Genomic DNA, 23,826 nt, shown 5'->3' on the forward strand with positions numbered 1-23,826 from the left:
GGTAAAAATATAGCTGTGATTGAGTAAAGGGCAATATAGCAGATAAGCTTGAGTAATTACGTCATAAGTGCTTAAATACCTACAGAGGTGTTAGGCTACATCAGTGCAGTCGATGCAGTTTTTGTCGATAGCAGGATAAGGCCTTTTGACAGTGTAGAGAAGTGTGCAGCTATGACCATAGACAGATATATGCAGGATAATGTGTTCCTTGCTATAGCAAGCAACACAGGAAATACTCCTCACACTTTTTCTAAATAAAAGTAATTTGGGAATGATTACTTTGCTCTTTTGTTCACCCATGATGAGATTCTGTGAACGCTCCCTGACATACATATAAAAGCAAATACCTTGTACTAATTTTATTCACAGCATTCCACATCCGAGCATCTCGCAATGATCAAATACCAAGAAAGCAGATTATTGCTTGGTATTAGTATTGGTATTGCTTAACGTTAGTAAGATTTGAAGTAACAAATATATGTCTTGTCAACAATTTAAAAAAAAGAAGAAATTATGGAGAGAAAAGGCTTGAGTTTCTTAGGCCAAAGAAAGCTGTCTGTAAATGCCACAACTTTAATGTCAGTCATTTCGGTGCTGCTGCATGTCAGTGAAAGTTGAAGAATTAGTTATATGAAGTGATCTGAAATGTCTTTACTCGCATTAAGCTTTACAGCAAGAAGGAAAGCCACTTAAACTGTCATCAAAGAAAGCAGTCAGGCATGTTGTCAGAGTTTCTGTTAGTGGAATTACTGCTGTTTAAATATTTATACAGAGTGGTTCACAAAGTATATAACATATTTAAGAAAAAACATTCTATCAGTAAAGATAATGTCGCCTTAAGGTGAGATAAATACCAGGCATTCAAACATTATTAAATTTTCTTAGTCACTATTCCCACTTTGAAAGTCTGATACCAGAGCACAGGCAGGGATGGAAATTATTTTTGTCTTGCTGGCTGTTCTGTTGGGACGTCTCATGAGAGCTTCATAAAACTTGAGAGATCACTGGTATCCATGGTGCTATGTGTGTGTGAGGATGGAGGAGAAGGCAGTTTCTTGGTTTTATTGTTTCAGGGTTTGAGGTTTCTTACATATATTCCGCCTAGGTCTCCCTTTCTGAAAGGCCCTACCTTGCTGCATTTTTAAATAAATGGTTCTGTATAATGGCCTTATACTGGAAAATAAAGCACACATTACAGTGACTTTTTTCTGTGAAATGCATAAAAATTTTCAGTATTAGTTCTGCACACGGGCCTATTTTCATCTCCCAGAAACTGTAGAAACTTATCCCTATTTAGCATCTGAAGGATTCAAATTTGCACCATCTCTACTCAGGTGTGATATGGTTTGTGCATTATGCAGAGGAAGGCATGGATCAAAGCTTGAAGTATCATTTGAGAGGCATATGTTCAGGGATTCCTTAAAGAGAAAACAGACTTTATAACGAACAGAGTCCTAAAATTTTGTTGTCAATGTCATAAGGAGAGGCCTGCCACAGATTGCCTGAAGCAAAGATCCATAGCTCCTCACAGAGTCATGTTACATGCACATAAAACCCCAAAATAACTCATTATTAGGTCTCAAGAGTATTCAGAGTCACCAGTTTCATATAGCTTAGTGCATGAAAAAGTTAAAAACTTAAATATCTCTAAAACAAATTATTACTCCACATTCTCATAGCATCATAGTAACACTTAAATAAAGGAAAAGGAAAGTTTTAGTTCAAGAATTAGAAAGAAAAAGAAACAGCAAGTTAATAGTCAAGACATAATGTCTATCCTTTGATCTAGGGTCTCTCCAAGCCAGAGAACAATGCAGGTTTTGTAGCAGACCCTTGATCCTAAACTAGTAAGCTCCGAGTTGTGTATCATTTTCCTGTAATGTGGGTGCCTGGGAGCACGCTGTCCGAGCTAGCTGAACAAAGGATCCGGTTGTTCAGTAACCGGCTTTGAAGAAATAGGTGCAAACAGTTTGTGGGTTTCTAAGCAAGCGGAAATCCACATTAGCTCTTTGCTTGTGTGTTTAAGTGGTGTCACAGGTAGAACAGGTTTCAGGACCACAGCTTTAAAAAAAAAAAAAAAAAAAAAGAAAATTGGCTGGCTTTCCAGGCCAAACTAATACTTAGATCTATTATTTTATTAAGAAGGAAAATTGATTTTAAATTAATAGTTTATGGCATTTCATGATTGAAATCACTATTGTTTACTAAAGATTACCGGTTAGCTCGGGTGCTGTTCTGCTTTCTTAGTTAAATGTTCGGTAATTAATGTAACGATTTCTTTGCTGACCATCCTAAAAGGGAAAGAAGAGAAGAGTATAAATACATGAATGACCTCCACTTTTAAAACTGCTTTTCTCTTTTCCTTTTTTTTTTTTTTTTTACTTGGTGTATCAGCTTCTGAAATCCTAAATAAGGTATTTGTCTTTACAATATATTGCCTTGGTAGAATTTAAAAGGTACTGAGGTTATCTTTGGCCTCCATAATAAGAATGGATTGTGTTTCAGAGACAAGTGATTATTTCACTGTAATAATTGAGTCACAAGTGTCATGTTCCTTGAGGGCTGGACCTGTATGTTTAATAGCCCATTGACTGATGTTTATTATCCCTACTATTTTGGGGAGAGTAGGTGTATCTAGACTAGACACTCAGAAACTCTGAAGACACGGAAAATGCTTTTGAATATTTCATGAGTCACAATATCCAAGGAACAATTCTGTCTCGTTGTACCATATTTATATGGGAAATATGTTAATCTGAAAGATTAAAAAAGAAGAATTATAGAGATAGTTATTTTTTATCTTATTTTCATCTGCTTGTGTTGGAAAAGAACAAAAGTATTTGCTTACTCAGTATTTTTCATTGATAGTACAATAAGATTAAGAAACTTTGGATCATTGCAGCAAGCATTTCAAGTTCTCTCAGCAGGATAATTATAAAAAGCTAAGCACAATTTAAGATGACAAATTACGGTGAGTATAATAGAAATGGGAAACATGACTGTAATAAGGATAATGTGACTGATTATTGCGTTTCCTTAAGCCATATTTCAAAACAAAAAGCTTGTTATTAAAAGGACCAGCACTGACATCTGAATCTATAATGTTACAGTCCACGTAGTTGTAGACACAGTATGCACATTCAAGGGGGAAAAAAGTTACTCTCCCAATTACGGAGGCTGGTATTTAAAGGCCAATTCAAGACAGTTATCATGGACTGCAATAAGCTGAACTGCCGGATCTCTTAAAACTTCAAAAGAATTTACAACCTGTACTTGAAAATCCATTAAAATGTGCCTAAGGGAAATTGATGGACTTTTGATATTTGAAAGCCGATTCCTATGTAAATAGAGAAAATTAACTAGTCTAATTTTTAAACTAAATCTGGATTCTTGGACAGTTCTTTCAGAGGGGAAGAAGGAATGGGAAAGACTAGATGATATTATATCACAAATATTTTTTAAAAAATGTAAAATATAAATAATAATTTTCTTTTAATCACAAAGATTCTTGATTACTCTTGCCAGAGTAAATACTTTGCAGTGATCATCTTCATGAAATGTGGCCAAAATTGTAACCGTTTTTGTCAAGTTGTATTTTTCCAAATGATTTTTCCACTCTTGGTGGAGGACCCCAATGATTTTTCTGCCTGCTCAGTTCAAGTAAGATCCTGGTCCTGGTGACACCAGTATAACCTGGAGTGTTGCCATTGCCTTGCGAAGGATTACTCTTTCTGTGCTTTACATGAGTTGCTTAAACAGAACTGTAACAACTTATAGGGCATCATTAGTCACTTGATAATCCATTAGCTGTGACAAAAAGGCATGTAAGTTTGGATATTTAGACTCCTACTCTTCTCCCCACCGTGTGGGGAAGACTTCAATGGTAAAAACTGCATAGCCAGTGGGAAGGGAATGTGATCATCCTCAAACTCTTACCTGTCATGACAGGGGGAAAAATGCCAAAACTGGCAAATAATTGATCACTAAAACTGCTGATTGGAGAGGTGGGAGGAAGGTGGGGAGAAAAATTTGTATTGGGGTACCGCTTTAGGCAAAGCAAAATTTTCTTTGAAAACAGCTTGAAGTATTTAATGGACATAAAATGAGACGTTCAGTTTGACTTTCAGTTGTGATACCCTATTTCTTAAAACACAAAAATACTTCAAGAATTCAAAAAGAATTTTTCAGGAAGAAAGCCAAAACCTTCAATCCCCCAAAGGCTGCGATTTTTAGCTCGAAGTAAGTCCTGCAGTCCTGATGAATAGATCTGTCCCTCAAAAAAACACATTTTCAAAGAGCTTTGTGTTTTGTTGAACTATTTAACCCATCGTCAAGTGTCTGGTTTCATTCTCTAACCTTTCTCTTGAGTTTTGCATGCAAAAGCTTTGCTTTGTCAGACATCCTGCTGGGCTAACTAAGGAAGGAATTGTTTCAGCCTGTTTAAAGGTAATCTATCAAAAGGTTGAAAATAAATATTAGTGCAGTCCTGCTTGGAGCACTTGTGCCTTCCTTTAATACTGTGTGCTGAAGACCTCATCTGCTTCTGCAGCAAGTCTTTGTGATTATCAGGGTTTGCTCTGATGGTAAAGTAACGTGAAGGTTCACAGTTCAGTGGCTCAAGAAAATTACAGTAAGTATCCAAAGGTGTCTGCAACCTGGAGTGGCGATGTTTATGTAGGTATGGGCCAGATAGTGTTCTGATGTTTTTATATATACATGGAGGAAACAGATAGTGCCTCTAGGCAAATATAAAATTCTCAATTAGCTGAGCAGTGCTATCTGTCCCTGTTGAGAAAATAACTTAGCTAGATATTCTTCCCCATTCTCAAAAGAACATTTATTTAGATTTGGGAAGGTGAGATCCAGAACGTAAAAAATTATTACTAGGATGAAGCACTTTTAATTGCTTCACATTCTGTAGAAAAGCCTGTGTATTTTTCTGTGCTCTACTTGGCACATTGAGTCATTGGAAACTGTCTGTCCCTTCTGTAAAAGTGGCTTTAAGCTCAGTAGTAAACTGAGCTCTGGAAAACACCAGGTAGCCAAAAATCAGAAACTCTTTACAGACCATGGTGTTTTACTCTAAGCTTCCATTTCCCCAGCTGTAGGAGATGACAATCACGACTTCCAAAGCTTTTCAGAGTTCTTTGAATTTCCCCAAGAGGTACAAAAGAAATGCAGCATATTAGATGAGTGCCAGGCTTTTGTGCAACTGCGGCAGTTCTACTAAAGAAGATACTGGCTATTGTGCTAAAATAACATTGCTGTGGTATTGGAGAGATTCTCTACGTTGTGTTAATATAGATTAGTGGTAATATGCAACACAGGAAAAATGTGTCAGGCTCTATTAATACTGATAGCAAGATAAAGCCTACTATTGTTTAGGTGACAAAAGTAAAGGAGGCCATGTATTGAATTTAGCAGACTACCTATTACTTAGTGAAAACAGCAGGTATAACGTGTCTCTAGTGTGTGCTTCTTCATTCTTCTTGATGGGTATTCAGAAAGGCAGCTAAATTGGCGCTAGTTTGAGAATGTCGTGTGATGTTTGATCTCTTATGCTAAACAACTGAGTCTGCTTAAACCCAATTTAATATTGACCTTTTCCATGACCTGGATTGTGCAACTTTTTGTATTGCCTATGAATAACTAAAGTCAGTTTACCACACTGAAGGAAAAACAGCTTGTAAACCTTTACTACATCCTTGCTACCTCCATGTCAAATGTATGCTTTGAAAAAAATTTGGGAAGAAAAAAAAAAAGTCTGAAGTCTTGAAATCCTGCAAACTGCCTTTATCTTTTAGGGAGGGGGGAAAGTATATTTAGGTATATATTTCCTTTAATAGTAAATGTAAAAAAAAAAGTCTGCCTTGGTTTGCTTAACAAAAATATAATGGAAGAACTATCCCATGTCTTATGTCTGTTACGCTACAGAGTCACAATTTTTGAAATGGCTGTTTTACTTCAGATGGTAAGGCAAACAGCCAGTAAGCTAAACAGCTGGCTGTGGAAGATCTCTGTCATCTGCAGATAAGATCAAAAATATATAGATATAACACTTTATTTACTTAATTCAGGGAGTGTTTAGTTTGATTTTTAAAGGATAAACCCCCCCCTTACATTAAGTGGTAGGCAGGTGCATAATAATATTTATGTAAGTGGACAGTAGATATTACTTGGATTTGCAAGGGAAATTGGTAATGTGCTTTTTTTTTTTTTGCAGCTGTTAACGTATTAAAAGTCAAACTGCAGAGTTTGAGTGCTAGAAGTCAGACTGGAAAGTTTAAACAGTAAATGTACATGTGCACAAGAGAAGGCCAAAAGAGGGTCTTTCAAAAATACATGCATTTCTTTCTGTATTTAGAACCTGCTTTGTACTTTGGTAACACTGAATATCGAGTGGATGAAAGCGCTGGTTATGTGGAGATTCGTGTCTGGAGGACTGGGACAGATCTGTCCAAAGCAGCTTCTGTCACAGTGCGTTCCAGAAAAACAGAACCAGTGTCAGCAGAGGGTAAGTTACTCATACAAACATCGCTCAGGTCACTTTAGAGTATGTGAGCATGATAAATGGGATAGCTGTCATTTACTCTTATTTATCTTCAGTGTATATATGGGGAGGAAAAGTTAAGTAAAAGACATCAGACATGGATTTATCAGGTAGAAAACATGATATTTGTGTCCTACTTGTGTGTGGCGAGGACAGCTCAGCTAAGCTCACTGACTTTCTGATGGAGACTGCAGAATGGGTGTGAATAAAATGATCGTTAATTCACTCCCACCTTAACTGATGGCAGACATTGGGAGAAACGGTTGGAGTGAGAGAGAGAGTATTGCCTTTATAGCACTGTGTTTCCCTGGAATAAAACTGAATTTACAGCGTAAATCTGCAGTTGCCCTGAAATGATGCTGTCGGTGCATTAGCCAAGGAAGCTTTATTTATCTATGAGAACTGGTGTATCTGAGATTTTAGGGTCTCTCGGTTACTATGCAGAGAAATTCTGGAAGGCACCACCAGTGTGACCTCCAAGGATTTTCTCTGTCCAACACCGACCCAAAATACCCAAAATCTGGTGACTGTCTTTGTAAAACCCTTTTTTTGTTTCTCAGTCCCAACGAAAAGTCATTTTCCCTATCAGACTTCGGGAATCCTTAGGCTGGCCAAAATTTTGTGGTGCTGTTTACATATGTTGCTTGACTTGCTAGCTGCTAAATTAATTTTAAAGAGCAGTTATTGCTGCTGGGTGTCAAGGAAATCAGTTGCATTAATGAGAATTTCTCTGTTCAGCCCAACAAATTGGTGACACACTGGCAAGAGATAGATAAGGCTTTAGAAATTTTCATATTAATCAAGATAAAGCAAAATTGTCTTTTTTAATATGTATGTGATATATGATCAGATTTGCTATCAAAATAACAAAGAATTACAGCAACTAGTAAGGCAGCATGTATGATCGAAGGGACAGTTAATTAACTTATAAAGTACATATATGAAAATAGAATTTGACTACAGTAACTGAAGAACAGAGGAGTGGTTAGCAAAATAGACAATGTATGTGATGAATATGTGAAGACTCATTATTCAGGTGAAGAAATATGATTGGGTCCTACAGGATTTTCTGTGTTGTGTTTAAAGTAGCAAACTAATGTTGCATTTCTAATCTTGTATTTATAGGTTTTTTTAAAAAATCACTTCTGTTAAAGCCTAGTTATGAAATTTGGAAAAAATATCCTTTTCACTAAATCTTTTCCTAATTTCAAGTATTTATAGAGTTGTGCACCCAAAAAAAGTATTAATATGCTTGTATATGAAATGCCTATGAACACAATATTTGATTAAGGAAAGAAGAAATCCTGTGCAAGAATTGTGTTCTTCATAATGCACAGAGCCGACCAGGGAGGTCTGCTTTCACGAAGGTAAGTGTTCCTTGCCTCTGGAACCCAGAGGCTGCAAAATGATGTGTGAAAGAAAAAGGCACAGTTGCTTTTAAGTATGTAAATTTCAACATACTGTGCCAAAGAAGAGAAAGAATTGCTGTCATTACGAGCAACAAATGGAACATTTAAAGGGGGTAGGGAGAAACACTCTGGTTAAAAAGAATGCAAAATTATGGAAATAGGATCTCAGTGAAACAATGGGACACAAGCGGAAGGAAGAAGTGAAGTCATTATAGGTCTTCCACTGTAGATTTAATAGTCTCATACACAGAAAAAAAAAGTCATTCTAGGTGTTTTCACCTGCACTCAAGCTGCCTGTTTCTTTTAGTAATGCGACAGTGGTAACAGCATGATTTTCAAGCTCAGTGATCTAGCCTAGTGCAAGACACTTTTTCTTAGGGTACAGCTGGAATTATTCTGGGGCAGATATCTGTTCCTTTAAAGGTAAATAGCTAAGTAAAACCTCAGGTATGTAGTCCAGAGCTGAGCAAAAGGGTTAAATTGCTGTGGACATTAGGTCTGTTACATGTTGTTGAGGCTGTAGCCTGTTACTCTGCAGTTTAAGGGATCTTAAACAAGTTTTAATTGTGCTTATGGCATAAAGAGTAAATGATGATCCAGATATGTATTTGCGTGTGTGTTGCACTGTGTGTTCATTGTTCCCAAATTTATCTGCATGTGACAAAATTTTCTAAATTAAAGTTTCTCCAGGACAGCAATAGGAACAGCTGCAAACACATTTCACAAACGTACAAGTGAATGTTAACATATAGTAGTAACTGACCATACAAGTCTTGTTGCTTCCCAAACAGCTGGAGTTGATTATGTGGGCATCAGCCGTAACCTGGATTTTACACCAGGAGTCAACATGCAAGTGTTTCGAGTGATTATCCTTGATGATTTGGGCCAGCCTATTCTGGAAGGTCTGGAGAAGTTTGAACTAGTTCTCTGCATGCCGGCGAATGCAGCGCTTGGAGAGCCTAGCCAAACTACTGTCTTTATCAATGACAGTGTCACTGACTGTAAGTATAAAAGGGGTGGGGGAGAGTTTTTTCAAGGGTTTTTCTTTTTAGTGTTTTAAGTGCACTTAGAAGGTGGAAGAGCTTTTTTGGTAGTAGTATAAATTACTATGTGTATAAGTGCTGTGATATGTCATTTACCCCAACTACATTATAAAGATTAACAGCTCTGTGCTACACCTGAAGTTGGAACATAGGGCTATAGTGCAGGTTCTTTACTCTGGCTTGTATTCCTTCTCATTATGTACTTGATGCTGTTTTGGACAAGTTAACATAATAGTGGAACTGTGCCATGAGCTAAAAGTACATTTGTTTATGCCTGGTGCATTAAGGCTATTTGTTTGAATGAATATTCATTTTGAAGGTAGAGAATCCATAGGGATTAAACTTTTTTTCCCCTAGTAGTTATCTGAACACGAAAAATTGTAGGGAGCTAAGTTTTTCAAATAATTATGCAGATATTGATGCTCGTGCTATTGCATGAAGCTGTAACTGTATTGTCTCTTCTAGGGAGCATTAAGGGGGAAAAAAAAAAGGTAGGTGTAAGAACTTTAAAAGTAAACAACACTCAGCACAGCACCATTTAGAGGTTCTCCAGCACCTGGTAAATAAACCAAGCTGACTCTCAGCAGTCTCAGGTTTCTCCAAATTCACTTCACTTCAAAGACTTAAAGCAGCTATATTGTTTTAGAAAGCTCGTTCTCAAACAGAATTCTGAAGAGCAGTTACAGTTTCACTGTGAAATACTCGTTGAAGTCAGTGCAAAGTATGATACTGTCTTCAGTGGAGATGGAATTGTGGTCATAACCCCTTTTTGCCCTTGTGGTATCATGCACCTACTTCCTCTCTGCATCAAAGGTAAAAGAGACTGCTTTGTAGAAAATAATCCTACAGCTCAGAAATGGCTCAAATGCTGTTTTTAAAAAAATCATCAAGTCTTAGCTACTGTGAGAAGACTGGTGACAGAATTAGTACTAAGTTGGCAATTAGTTGCTGTAGACCAGGAAAGTATTTGAATTCATCTAGGTTCAAAATCTGTGTTTAAAAAGCATGTGTAAATCTGAACCTTCTTCAGTTTATTGTAAAAGGTTAACAAATCAAATGCTAAAGTTGAAGAAAATGACTACTTTTTTTTTTTAATTCGAGGAACATGGTTAATATTTTCTGCCCATGTGTGAGGGTCCTTTTCAACTTGCGTAACATGTTCTGTTGTCAGTACCCAAAGTCCAGTTCAAAGAACCAATGTACGTGGCAAATGAAAAAGATGAACAGCTGGTGGCCCTCATTTATCGAAGCGGTGACATTGACCATAAATCCACAGTGCGTTGCTATACTCGCCAGGGTTCTGCCCAAGTTATGATGGACTACAAGGAGAGGCCAAATACAGATGATTCTGTAGTGGTGTTTCTCCCAGGTAAGTGTTTCCCACTGGAATTGAAAATAACGTGTTACTTTTGTCTGACAAGTAATCTGATGGTAAATAAGAGCTAGACCTCCAGGACATTCTGGGAGTTGTTATGCCAGCTGGGCTTCTGTGGAGGAAGAAGGTGGCACAGGACTATTTAACAAATAGTTTTGTCACTATGACAGCAGCACTTTCAAAGGTTTTTATGGCCGAAGTTGGACTGTGAAGAATTCGGTAATACTGAACATCCTCTGCTATGCTTTTGAGCATAGCACTTGTTAATGAGAATAAGCAGGAATAATACTGATACAGTGCCTTCAGCAGAGGATAATCAGAGCAGCAGATTCTTTGCCATACAACACCCTGCTGAGTGCTGCACGGGGTGCTGCTTAGTTCCCATTGTGACAGAGTCATGGGATTTTTCCTTAGCAGAGATTGACTCAAACACAACAAAAAAAATGGAGTGTGCCAGTCAGCGCTAGTCTCTGCTTCCATGTTCTTGAGACTGTCTTTTCTATGGCAAGCCTGAAAAAGTGTGGGAGTTTTGTTTTGTTTTTATCCTGGTCTTTTGTGCTCCTGTGAAGATGATGTCCTGTTCTTGCTTCATAACTTTCTGCAGGAGAAACTGAGAAGCCCTGTGTGGTAACTCTGGAGGATGATGTAATTTATGAGGAGGAGGAGGAATTCAGATTGGTGCTTGGAACACCAAAAAGTAGTTCTACTTTTGGTGCTTCCATTGGGGATCAGAAAGAGACCATGATCAAGATTAAGGATGAAGAAGACAGTGAGTTTTATGTTAATTGTTGATTATATGTGTAGCTGCAAACGGGAAAATGGGACTAATTCCATTCAGTGCTTGGTTCAACAGTTTTCAAAGTACCCAGTACCAAGTTTTTAAAAAAAATGTCAAGTATTTTATTTTTATGCTTTGAATTTGCACTGGTTTAATCTATTCTGAATGCATCACTGTCTCTGGCTTTTGTGAGATAATGGGAAAAGAAATTCTCTTGTTTATTCCATTCCATTTTTTGTTCTATATATGTTGCTTTGATAAGAGTATCACAAATTTGACTAAGTTGAAAGAATCATGGATTCCTTGGGTCAAATTCACAAAACTTTCATGAATATAATAGGACTTTTATGTACAGATTGTACAGATTATGCATCTGAAAGTGCCAAATGACATGTAAAAAACAAACACATGACCCCCCCAAAAAACACCCCAAAAGCACACAACCAAAAAACCCCAAACAAAAAACCCATAATATAATTAATTGATTATGCTGTAAAGTGGACTCCTTACAAGTTGTAGAGAGTCATTTAAGAAAATCAGATTTATTCCATATCCTTGACAAGGCATTAGAATAAATAACTTATAAAAGTAACTGCTTTCTTCAAAAGCTAAACATATTTTATCTCTAAATATTCCACTCTAGAGTACACTGAAGCAAACACCAGGACACCAGGTATTCTCCTTTTAATAATAGCTACAAACTTCTATCTGAATTCCAGTTTCCAAAATATTTCACTTTGATCATTCCCCACAGCAATCAATAAACCAAATAAATTAATAGCCAGACAATCACTTTGAATTTTCAGGTTTGTTATGACTTTCTCATTTCCTTTGGACTGTCCACTCTCAGATAAGGTATTTGCACTTGGTTTAGTTAACATGAGTAATTTTTTTTTTTTTTTTAATGTTCAGGTTTTTGTTGTGGTTTTTTTTCCTTGTCTAGAACCAGTGATTAAATTCTCTGAAATAAAGCACAGCATTCAGGAGCCTCAGGAACCTGGAGAAATTGCACTAGTAAGAATCCATGTTCTACGCCTTGGTGATAGCTCCAAAGTATCTGTTGTCAGAGTGCACACTAAGGATGGCTCAGCCACCTCAGGGGAAGACTACAGTCCAATGTCAGAAGGTAGGGCTTCATTGCATGTGGGGATGGGAAACATTAGTTTGGAAAGTGCTTTCCTGCAAACGAACACTGGACAGGGAGCTGAATTCTTGTTTTGATAACCAAATGGTAAGTACTGTACTTTAGACTTGGAGTTCCTGCTTCACTTTGTTTTGGAATGGGAGATTTGAGTATTATCTATTTTTGGTTTTCTCCAAGTTAATTGTGTGACCTGTAAGGGACTGTATTAGCGTTGGATTGGAGGTGAGATCCTGTTTGCTGTGGGCTACTTTGAATTTCTAAACCTGGAATGCAAACTCAGGATTTCTTCATAAGAATGAAAGTTCGGCCTAGCTTGGGTTGTTATCTGCCCAAGTCATGTGTTAGAGCAGAATTTGGTTCTTGAGCTTTGCCTTCAGGTCCTCTGAGCGGGCAGAGGGTTAGGATATTGTTGTGATAGCTTAAGATGATACAGGAATATGCTCAAAATCCTGGTTCTGCTATTTTAAGGCAATTGTCTAGATTTATTCTGCTTTCATCATTCTGCAGTATGGAAGAGAAACTTACCCTAAGCACTTACAGTAAGGAGTTGCCAGTGGTGGGATGCTTTTCATAGAAAAGCCCACTCCAGGTGCCCTGTCTCCCAGGAAAGAGTCCAAGCCTTAAGGTTACAGACCCATGTTCTCTTTCTGTGACCCACTGCATTTGGATTTTGTTTTCCTTACAGTGACATGATTTTGATGGAGTGTCACCCTCACAGGAACAGTTATAGCCTGGCAGTTATGCAAACTCCCTAGAGCAGTAACTCTTCTACAGTGTCTCCCAGGGAGGTATGACCTTGAATACAATTAGAGTAAAATGAACACACAAGGTCTCTCATTTCTTGAGTATTCATGCTATTGACTAAGGGCTAGTGTCAGAAAAATGGGTACCACTTCCCCCTGACTTCTAGCAAGAAATAACAATCCCTACTTGGTTTCTGGAGGAAGGACCACAGCTGCCTATTTCTAATAGACTGTTCTTGTCTTGGGATTTTGTGTAGATGAACATGTCTCCTAAAGACCTAATGTCACGTATGTTAACTTTTCAGTTCAAAGTGCAGTGTTTTGGATCCTGCTTAAATATGCACTGCAAATGGAGCCTGAGACAGTATCCATACTGGTATAATAATGTACCTGGGACCATTCCTTGGCATGCAGACGGACTCTGTTGAACTTTCTTTGCCACTGAAGCATGCAAACTCACTCTATTGAACTTTCTTTGCTACTGAAGCAGGATCTCTGCATGAAAACTGTTGCCCACACGAATTCTGAACTGTGTCTAGGAATTGTTTGGAAGAAAGCTAGTTAGCTTAGTGCAAAATCATGTCAGGATATTATGTTTTTGTATTATTTTAAGTCTTCCAACAAGTTATCCATATCAACTTGTATTTATTTTTTCTGTCCAGCGAAAGTGGGTTACTTTTACTTGGTCATTGTGCTGAAGAACAGATGCTAACAACTCAGTCTACTAGTACATTTTACTTAGAGCAAAAACATCTTATTGCAACAGAACATGTTACTTGAACACAATTGACAAAGAAAACAATTGTTTGGGTCTTGATTTGCATTAATTTGTTGGGTTTTTTTTAATCAGATATTGAATTCAGAGAAGGAGAAACTGAGCATTTTGTTGAAGTAGAGATTCTGTATGATGGCATAAGAGAAATGAGAGAAGCATTTACTGTCCACCTGAAAGCCGATGAGAACATGGTAGCAGAGACACAGGTAACCACTGTTGACAACAAAAGTTGCCATTTGTAATGATTTTTTTTTATTTGTATAAAAACATCTAAAAAAGCATGTACTCACAGCGTGCATGACAGCCTGGTATTCATACGCTCCTGTGGTTAGTTTGGTGCATACCTGTCTAAATACTGGTATAAATTAGCCGTAAATCCACGCACTCTGAACAAAGTCTAGAAGCATTGAATTACAAATTTTATGTGTGACCCACTATATGCTTCACAGAGAGTTTGGCAGTGGAGAGCTCTCTCATTCTTTCCAAGCTGTTGGTATACATCTGGGGAAAGTCTAGTGCACTAACTGGCTGTCATGGTTTAACTTCAGTCAGCAACTAAGCACCACACAGCCGCTTGCTCACCCTCCCGCCCAGTGGGATGGGGGGGAGAATCGGAAGAGCAAAAGTAAGAAAACTTGTGGGTTGAGATAGAACAGTTTAATAATTGGGAAAAAGGAAAAAAAAAAAAAATTGTAATGAAGAGGAAAACAACAAAAGAGAGGGGCAGGGAAAAAAAACCAAGTGATGCAACTGCTCACCACCCGCTGACCAACGCCCAGCCTGTCCCTGAGCAGCCACCGCTGCCCTCCAGCCAACTCCCCCAGTTTCTATACTGAGCATGATGCCATATGGTATAGAATAGCCCTTTGGCCGGTTGGGGTCAGCTGTCCCGGCTGTGCCCCCTCCCAGCTTCTTGTGGACCTGGCAGAGCATGGGAAGCTGAACAGTCCTTGACCAGTGTAAGCACTGCTTAGCAACAACTAAAACATCAGTGTGCTATCAACATTATTCTCATACTAAATCCAAAAGACAGCACTATACCAGCTACTAGGAAGAAAATTAACTCTATCCCAGCTGAAACCAGGACACTGGCTTGTAGAAACCTCTTCTGACTTTTCCCATTAAATCAAAAGATTTAAAAATATAAAAAAAGAAAGCAAGAAGCTGTGATTGGCAGTTTTTGTTTGTGTTAATAGTGTCTCTGGCTGCTAGAGACCCAATACAACAGAGAGACTGTGTTGGTTCCTCTCTAAACGTGTGGAGAGACGTGGCGGCAGCAGCTGCAGCCATGCTGTGGTGCTCTGATCAGTGCTCTGCCTCACTTCATGTACCTACCCAAGTACAGCTCCGTGAGGCCTTCTCACCCGTTCCCATGGCAGGAGGTCTGTGGGCAGGGAGGAAGGCATGAATGGGGACAGATGGACATAGATTCGTCTCCCATTTCTTCCTTTATTTTGGTGAAGCAGAGGAGAGCACAGCAAGTGTTAGAGCTACTACAGTTCTGAAGAGCACCACCTGCCATTTTAGGCTATATTTAAGATCTAATTTGACTCAAACACTAGCAACTTCTTACTTCAATACTATATACGGTAAATTACTACATGCAGAGAAGCTACGGCCTTGGGATCCGTTACATCATGTATATTATACCTTGATCAATTTGTAGGCCACTATTTAAAAAACAGAGGCTCTAAAGTTAACACACAGTCTAAGTTGGTAAAAGCCTAAACTGGCTGTCAAGTGAGATCAAATTGACGTGTAGGCTGAAGCTACTTACATGGTGTCTGGAATTAGTTTAGGAGAGTTTGGGGGTTTGTTTTTGTATTTTATGTTTATGGTAAGGTTTTGGGCAGGTAGATGAGTCAGGAGTGAAGTTGAGCACAGGAAAATGAGGAAGAAAGGTGGTGTTTTAATGCTTGTTTCTTACTACCCTTTAGTAGTACTTTAATAGGCAATAAATTAAATTAATTTTCCCCAAGTTGAGTGTGTTTTGCCCGTTGGAGTAATTGCTAAGCAATCTCCCTGTCTTTAGCTGGACCCACGAGCTTTCTCATCCTATTTCCTCCTCCTGCCATGCTGAAGATGGGGAGTGAGTCAGCAACTGGGTGGGTGGGTGGGTTGGTTTTTTTTTTAAAAGAAAAGTTGGAATATTTTTATTTTCCTTTTCCTAGTGTTTGGGGAATTAATTCTTCCTTAATTTTTAGCTAGTTGCTAGTGAACAGGTTTTAAGTGGAAAACCTTTAAAAACCACTGAGGAGTGAATCGTCCTTAATATAAGTCACCATTTTATTGAAGAGTCCTGAGTAAAACCAGAATAAGCTTGGTGGGAGAAATTAAGTTGCAGGCACCACTTCTCCTCCTCCCTCCATTCCTTATTTTCAGCAGTATACATAAGCTTTTCTCTCTCAACTCAGATGAGTAAAGCCATCGTGTACATTGAAGAAATGGACAGTGTTGCAGATGTGACGTTTCCAGCTGTTCCCCAGGTTGTCTCACTTCTGATTTATGATGATACTGCTAAAAGCAAAGAGAATCCACACCCTCCAACTGGCTATCCTGTTGTCTGTGTAACGGTAAGGCTTGTTTCTGTATGCTTTTGTCCAACTTACTCATTCTGTGCTCTGAACCAGGTAAGAAAATTGAAAAAGTATTCAGTTCTGGAAAATGACAACTAAAAGCAGCAGGCTGGTACTGTGTCAGAGGCACTTGCATAAGTCTTTCTGCTGAACTAACTCAGAGAACGAGAGCTTCCAAGAGAGAGTCACTAACACCCCTAACCTGTGACAGCTCTTTCTGCAATGAGTGTTTCTTGCTGACCTAAATAGATCTTTGGTACTGGGCTGTGATGTCAAACTAATAACCAGTTCCAGGGGATGACTGGGACACATGGAATTAGGGCCAGAAAAATAGATTTGTAAACCCAAAGCTGAGGAGGAGGTAAGTGCTGCCCAAAAAACATCTGTGGCTGGGCCTTACAGAACTTTCCAGAAATGGTTCACATCTAGGGCTTTGTGAGCAGAGCTGTGCTATGAGTAGCTGAGCAGCAGATTTTAACAAAGTTGACTGAACAGCCTCTGGTATCAGCCATCTGTCCCATCTGCAGGAGGCTGCTCTCCCAGACAGAGCTGGCAGAAGGACACGTACTTGTGTGCCTGCTGCTTCTGTGTTAAGTCAGATGTTTTAAACTGTTTATCAAAGATTATTTTTAGGAAAAAAAAAAAAAAAAGCTGAATTTTGCACTAGCAAAAAGCACACATGCATCTTCACTCCTGCTTGATTCTGTTGTGGGAGCAGCAACAGACTGCTGGGGAGGGTGCAGTTGTAACTTGGCAGCTCTTTGCCAGGGATGTATGAATTCAGGCCATTCATTTTATGTTTGTAACAGTTTCTAATTTATTACAGTGGTTTCACACTGGGATTTTTCAAGCTAGGGTGTCTGAATTTCAGAGAACTGACTCTGATGTTGTCAAATAAGAGTTCAGTTTCTAGAGTTAGCACTAGCATTTTCCAAGTTTGCATTGTCAGAGGTGACATGAATTGTAACAACAACTCTCTACTATCCAGCGTTTGTTTTTTTGTTTGTTTGTTCTTGTTTTTAATTTAAAAAGTCCCATGGCATTCATTCATATCCCCTCAATTAAGGGGAAAATAGTGTGCCTGCATAAAGGCCTTATTTTGCTGATACAGTTTTAGTAATAAGTACAGTACTGTTAGAATAATGCTTAACAGTTTGCTTGCCTGGAGCACTGTAGGTAAGAATAGATAACCCCCTTTATTTTGTGTAAATGCCAACCCATAGGCATGCAATCCCAAGTATTCAGACTACGACAAAACCGGATCCATCTGCGCCATGGAAAACATCAATGATACTCTGACCCTGTACCGCTGGCTTGTCAGTGCTCCAAGTGGGAGTGATGGTGTCACCAGCCCGATGAGGGAAGTGGACTCCAACACTTTTTTTACCAGCACCAAATCCATCTCCCTGGACTCTATATACTTCCAGGCAGGCTCCAGGCTTCAGTGTGCAGCTCGAGCTGTGAATGCCAATGGTCATGCAGGTCTGGAGCTGCTAAGTTCAATTTATACAGTAAACAAAGAGGAAGGTAAGTTGTAATGACAATGTTAATTAGGTAGCCTTTCTTGGGAAAAGATGAGGTAGTGTTTGCAGCTGCTGGTGGTCTGCTATGGGGTGTTTTGTTTTAGGGCATTAGTGCTCGTATGTTAGTTAATTTTTTTTCATACACATATGGGACTGTTGCTAGTGAAAGGCAAAAGCATCTTGTAATTGTCTCATCAGCTCTGGTATTTCAAAAGTTTGTGCCCATCATAGGTCACGTGTAAAAGATTGGTGGGTGTATGGTGATAATGATTTTTGACACCTAATTTGACTAGTGAGTAGAGCAGAATTTGACTTCCCCAGTCTGGGGTCCTTTACTCTTCTCAATATATATATTTCAAATACACCTCCAATTCCATGTGGTTTTAGTTTATACAACACAGCTACTGACACTGAGAACAGATTGTAGGTGTATTGAATTTGATGTTGTCTAAAGACCTGCAGACTAAAGACAGTTAAAATGTAGGTGCTGGAAAAGGGTGGGGACATGAAATCCATGTGGAAATTGAGATATTGCAGCACTGCATGCATAACTCTGCTGAGAACTTAGGCTATGCCTCAGAAGGTAAGGAGACATCCTAATTCTGGGTTTAGTCCACATCCCTCAGGATTCTTAACTGCGATCCATATCTCAATGTGTATGTCTAATCTGTTGCTTTTTCTCAGCAGTTCAGATGAGGAAAATGCATCTTTTTGCTCAATCAGGTAGTGACTACAACAGTTACTTGGGAGTTACTTTAAAGTCCTATTCTGCCTAAATTAAAGCAGGAGCCTGATTTTACTGCATCGTGGGATTCAAGGGGCCAAAATGTTGGGTACTAGGGGGTACTGAAAATGAGAGACTAAAACGTTTCATTTAGGCTCTGTAATTAAATACTCACTGGGTGAGAGAAGCACTGGCTCACCGACTATGCAAGTGGGTCATGCTGTGCTTCCTCAGCTCTCTGTTTTGTGCAGTTCAGTCCTTCTGCTACATCTCCTCTGCTACATGAAGTCCTTCACCTCCATATCCTCCAGCCGCAGTGCAAAACCCCTGGGTAGGATTGAACTAAGTGGGAAGAACTGAAAAAGTTTTGTGTTACCAGGGTATTAGTGATGGTCCTGTTGTAGTGGCAGTGGCCTCGACAAGGCTTGTCGATAGAGGCAGTATTTTTTGTTAAGATCACAAGTTGGGTAAGGAAGGGAAGCTTTTGGGCATGTAATCTGGACTGAAATGCATCCAGGTTTTAGGCAGTTGTGTTCATGCTCAGTGGCTGAAAACGTTCCTCAGCCGCTGCTGGGCATTGAAGGGTTTCCATACTTCTGCCCTTGCCTCTCTGGAAAAGGACTTCTTGGCCCTAGGAGTCAGACTAGGGAGTATGGGCAGAGCTGTGAGGAACTCCCTAATTAGCGTGTCAACATTTCTACATTTTTCTGACCTAGCTCTATGGACAGACATCTCCAAGCTGCTTAACACAGATACAACACAGTTCAGAAGGCATCTCACAACCTGTCTTTCCCCTTTGCTCAGGTCTTTGCCAACCTCGCATCCCAGGAACAGTAGGAGCAGAACCTTTCTCAGCTAAAATTCACTACACGGGTCCAGATGATCCTGACCATCGCAATCTGATCCGACTAACAGTCACAATGCCCCATATGGATGGTAAGCATCAAGTGGTGAGAGTTAATTAACACACACTGCTTTGGACTTTTCCTCTCCCACAGGTTTGTCTCCACAGTTGTTTGCTGTGTTGTGGCACAACCATGAATAGTCCATGTTTAATGAACAAGTTGCTAATTGCAAGGTTAATGTAAGGATGAAACAATGGGCATCCTTAGCTCCTATGTTTTGAGACTCTAGCTCTAAAATATGTTCACAAGCAGTTAATGAATACTTCATTTCCATTCAGGATGTTAATGGGTCATGTGACATTTACGTTTTAGGAATGCTGCCAGTTATCTCCACGCGCCCCTTATCCAACTTTGAGCTAACGCTTAGCCCAGATGGCACTCGTGTGGGACACCACAAGTGCTCCAACCTACTGGACTATAATGAGATCCAGACCAAACATGGGTTTATTACAGAGGAAACTAAGAACCCCAAAGTGACTGGAGAAATGTCACCTTACCAGTACAGCAGTGCTCTGCGGTCTGCCAAAACCTTGCGTTTCTACCAGAACCTCAACCTTGAGGCTTGCCTTTGGGAGTTCAACAGTTACTACGATGTGTCTGAGCTGCTGGTGGACTGCAGTGGCTCCATTGGCACAGATGGGCAGGTATGTGGCACTGAAGTGCCTTCCTCTCTCAACAGGAGGCTTTGGAAGCACAAGTCCGACAGAACATGTTACTAATGATTGCATGAGAAAGGATTTAGTCACTATGCAGGCAGTTTCATATGTGTTCCCTTAGCACAAATGTTTTTAGAAGTACAGATTTGTTCCTTTGCACTGTATTTCTGTGCACAGACATGATTCATCTTTCCTGTAACTGAGCACAGCTTACTGCATCACTGTTGCTCCTAGTCTGGATTTTAGAAACTCTGCTTTTTTGACTCAAAGAGCTTTTCCAAACTGTGTATGTGCTTGTGCTATCACCCAGAGCCTGTGTAGGAGCATGTTCAAAGAAGAGGCTACAATTTTATTGCCTTATAGAAGTAAACCATATGTGTAAAGTATGTTATTGACCCTGGAAGTGTGTTCTAAGGCTACATAAAAAATGCTTTTTTACAAAAAAACCCAAAACACTTTTTTAATTAGATGCTCTAATTTAAGTTTACAGTGTTTGGGCTTTAGGCAGAGCTGTCAAGTAGGTGAGATTTTATGAATAGAAGCTTGGTTGATAAGGAACAAACACACACATAATTTTCCTGAGTAAAACAGGCCATCGTTCCAGGTCTTTGATATGAATTACATCAATATTGATCACAGAGCAGGCACAGTGGCTCCCCTGTGCAGTGTCTGACAGCACTTTGTATTTACTTAGAAAATAACCCAGCACACAAGAGCCCTACAGCAATTGCACTTACATTAGAGGAAATTCCAGGGGGCTGTAGAGCCTCTGTGCTGACTTCACCTTGAATCAGCCTTGGCTCAGCAGCTTGATGCTTTCCCATTTCCTAGGTGCTCAACTGTTACCTTCTCAGTCGACGCTCAATGGCCAAAGAAGATTTATTTACTAACTATCTGCTTGGCCGCCTGTTCTGGTTGCTTGTTAGTTGCTCAGTAGAGAGAGACCTTCTTGACTCGGACCATAGTTTTAAATTGCAGTGATTCAGGGTGCCATAATTCATAGAGTTCAATCTATTGTAAAGGTAGGTGTTACTTACAAGACTCATTTCTAAATTTGTGTTTGATTTCTGAGTGCCTAAGGAATCCGGTTTTTCTCATCTGGAATTTTAATTTAGGCCACCTTCAATTTCTATGGAGTTTTTTTTGAGACTTTTTTTTTTTTTTAAATTCCAAGGTAAAGCAAAATCTTAGATGGTCCTTATTTTGGAGAGGTACGAACCCTGCTGTGTTGAACTGGCAAAGATTTGAGGACACTATCAAGTGAGGTGATTTGCAGGACCTGAAATAATAGTGATGTCAGTAACAGATGTAAAATGTTTCTGTGCAGGTTTTTTTTGCTTAGGTTTAAAGAGTGCAGTTCATGAGAATGCAAGGTTGGCAGTGAAAGTAACTTTTTTCAGGTTGCATGCAGTAACCTGGTGCCTCAATGTTTTCCAGGTCTTAAATCTGGTGCAGTCGTATGTAACTCTGCGGGTGCCTCTCTATGTCTCCTATGTCTTCCACTCCCCTGCTGCCATTGGTGGCTGGCAACATTTTGATTTGCAGTCTGAACTGAGACTCACCTTTGTGTACGACACAGCTATCCTGTGGAAAGATGGGATAGGCAGCCCTCCTCAATCAGAGCTCCAAGGTGAGCTGTTTCAGATGGTGTCATTTCTAAACTCCATCCTGTTCAACGTTCTGATGATGGGGGACGTGTGGTCAATGACTCGATGCTTTTTAACCTTGAGAATCTCAAAAGCAGTAACAGCATGCTGACTCCCTCAGTTAAAACACCCACCCAAAGGACAATTATGTTTGGTTTTTAATGCTGTATGTTACTAAACTAGATGTTTTGAATCTTCCCTCAATTGCATGCTGCTTTTAATCTATAAAAAAATGAGATAAATTAGTGCACAGACCAACTCCAAAGCAGATGTTCTTATGGAGAGATAGACTCCAGTGCTGAATTGGTACACAGTTACAGGGCAATGGAAGCACTTTTACATAGCCCTGTGCGGGGGAAGTGCCTGCAAAAGGGACCTTACTGGAGTGAGCAGCCTTGGTGTTCGTGTGACAAAAAGTCCCGGACCCCTTCTTTCTCCTGCTTGCACTCCGTTATATCAGCACATGTGGATATACTTCAGGTGAGTCTGGTCTTATGTCAGCAAAAGGGAGAAAAAAAAATCTGCCTTAATGGATTGAACCATTAGCAGGTGTAAATGAGTGCATTTCTTCTGAAGTTGGTGGGTTTGGAGATCTGTCTCAAAACAAACAATGTGACAGGGTTTAATATCTGTGAAGAGCACCAGCGTTTAGGTAAAGTGTTTCAGATCTCCAGATGCAGAAAATATATGGAGAGCTTTCCTTTAAAAATGCACTTGGGAAATGTTGGTGGTAAAATCGTTGGCTTTTTCTCCCTAGGCTCCCTCTATCCCATGAGTATGCGGATCAATGACGAAGGGCGACTAGTGGTGAACTTCCGAACAGAGATTCGTTTCCGGGGCCAGCTGGTGATGTCCCACCCAGGTGCGTACCCCGCCTGTCCACCTGTCCACCTGTGCCAGCAAGAGTATCTGTAGTGCTGTCTACCTGGCAGATGAGAAAGGTATCACAGTAAAGGGTCTCTCTCAGTGTAGAAGGGGAATAAGTAACAGAGACACTTCCTTTTCTGGACTGTAAGTTAATTTCTTTCCATTCTCTTGCTTCTTTGCTTTTGTGTGCTGATTCTATACCATGCCAGGCATCAGTATTAATTATGGCAAATTATAATTTGCCTTTTATTCTTTCAGGAACATCTCTGGTGTCAATGGTGATGTCTGCTGACCACCCTGGCCTCACATTTACACTCAGTCTGTTACGAAGCGAGCCGACCTTCCACCAGCCTGTGCAGCAGTGGAGTTTTATCTCCGACTTTGCTGTGAGTTTGCATTCAGTCTTGAATTTAGGGAATCAAAGGGAATGTCGGTTTTTAACGTGCTTTCCATGCAGTCATCAGCACTATAAGATCAGTAAGCATCAGTAACTCATTTGGATGCAGTCATGTATTTTCATTACATAATGAACAGTCAGAAGTCCCTGGAGCTTGAGTCCAGAGGCCTGAACCTGTGCTCCCGCTAGCGCTAGCTGGCACGGTTCATTGAGCAGGCCAGTGCTGGAGCTGTGGCATCTCTTGAAGAATTTGCCTTAACGTTATCTCCCTTGGCATTGCCAGGAAACTGTGATCCAGGAGTTGCTGCTGCTGTTGTGAGAAGCTGGATTTTTTTCCCCACATGTGGCAAAGCTGCTCAGTTCCGGCTGAGCTCAGGAGTCAGTGGGAACTACTGTGGCCCCAAAGCCTGTGCCTCTAATAGGGCAGAAGAGGCTTGCTTAAAAGCATCTTGCTTCTGTGAGAGTTACTCAGCTCTTGCTGAGCTGGCAGGAAAGGAGCCATTTGCATTCACTAAAAATCTGGCCAAAATAATCTTCTCTTTGGAGAGATTTAGTATGTTAGATTTGGACATTGACATGTTTGATTCCCACCGTCACAGCAAGGTCAGTCTCTCAAAGGCCTGATAGTAGGTATTCTGTATTAGCCCTCGTTCTACAGAGAAGTAGAGGAGAGACAGCATGTGTCAGTGCCTTGCCTACGCTGCTGAAGTGCGCT

At 39.8% G+C, this 23,826-nt stretch overlaps 1 protein-coding gene across 1 annotated transcript in view; it reads left to right on the forward strand.

The window, feature by feature from the left end:
• FREM3 (FRAS1 related extracellular matrix 3) overlaps positions 1-23,826 on the forward strand; it is a 74,246-nt gene that overhangs the window by 45,072 nt on the left and 5,348 nt on the right. Inside the window, exons 8-20 of the mRNA XM_072863410.1 lie at positions 6,365-6,514; positions 8,751-8,960; positions 10,174-10,371; positions 10,982-11,146; positions 12,099-12,281; positions 13,893-14,023; positions 16,232-16,390; positions 17,617-17,920; positions 19,445-19,576; positions 19,858-20,189; positions 21,639-21,831; positions 22,605-22,709; positions 22,973-23,100. Coding sequence (XP_072719511.1) covers positions 6,365-6,514; positions 8,751-8,960; positions 10,174-10,371; positions 10,982-11,146; positions 12,099-12,281; positions 13,893-14,023; positions 16,232-16,390; positions 17,617-17,920; positions 19,445-19,576; positions 19,858-20,189; positions 21,639-21,831; positions 22,605-22,709; positions 22,973-23,100 — 2,390 coding nt within the window. The remainder of the gene's footprint in view (positions 1-6,364; positions 6,515-8,750; positions 8,961-10,173; positions 10,372-10,981; positions 11,147-12,098; positions 12,282-13,892; positions 14,024-16,231; positions 16,391-17,616; positions 17,921-19,444; positions 19,577-19,857; positions 20,190-21,638; positions 21,832-22,604; positions 22,710-22,972; positions 23,101-23,826) is intronic.

The sequence above is a fragment of the Ciconia boyciana genome, chromosome 5 (genome assembly GCF_034638445.1).
Source record: "Ciconia boyciana chromosome 5, ASM3463844v1, whole genome shotgun sequence".
NCBI classification, from domain to species: domain Eukaryota; kingdom Metazoa; phylum Chordata; class Aves; order Ciconiiformes; family Ciconiidae; genus Ciconia; species Ciconia boyciana.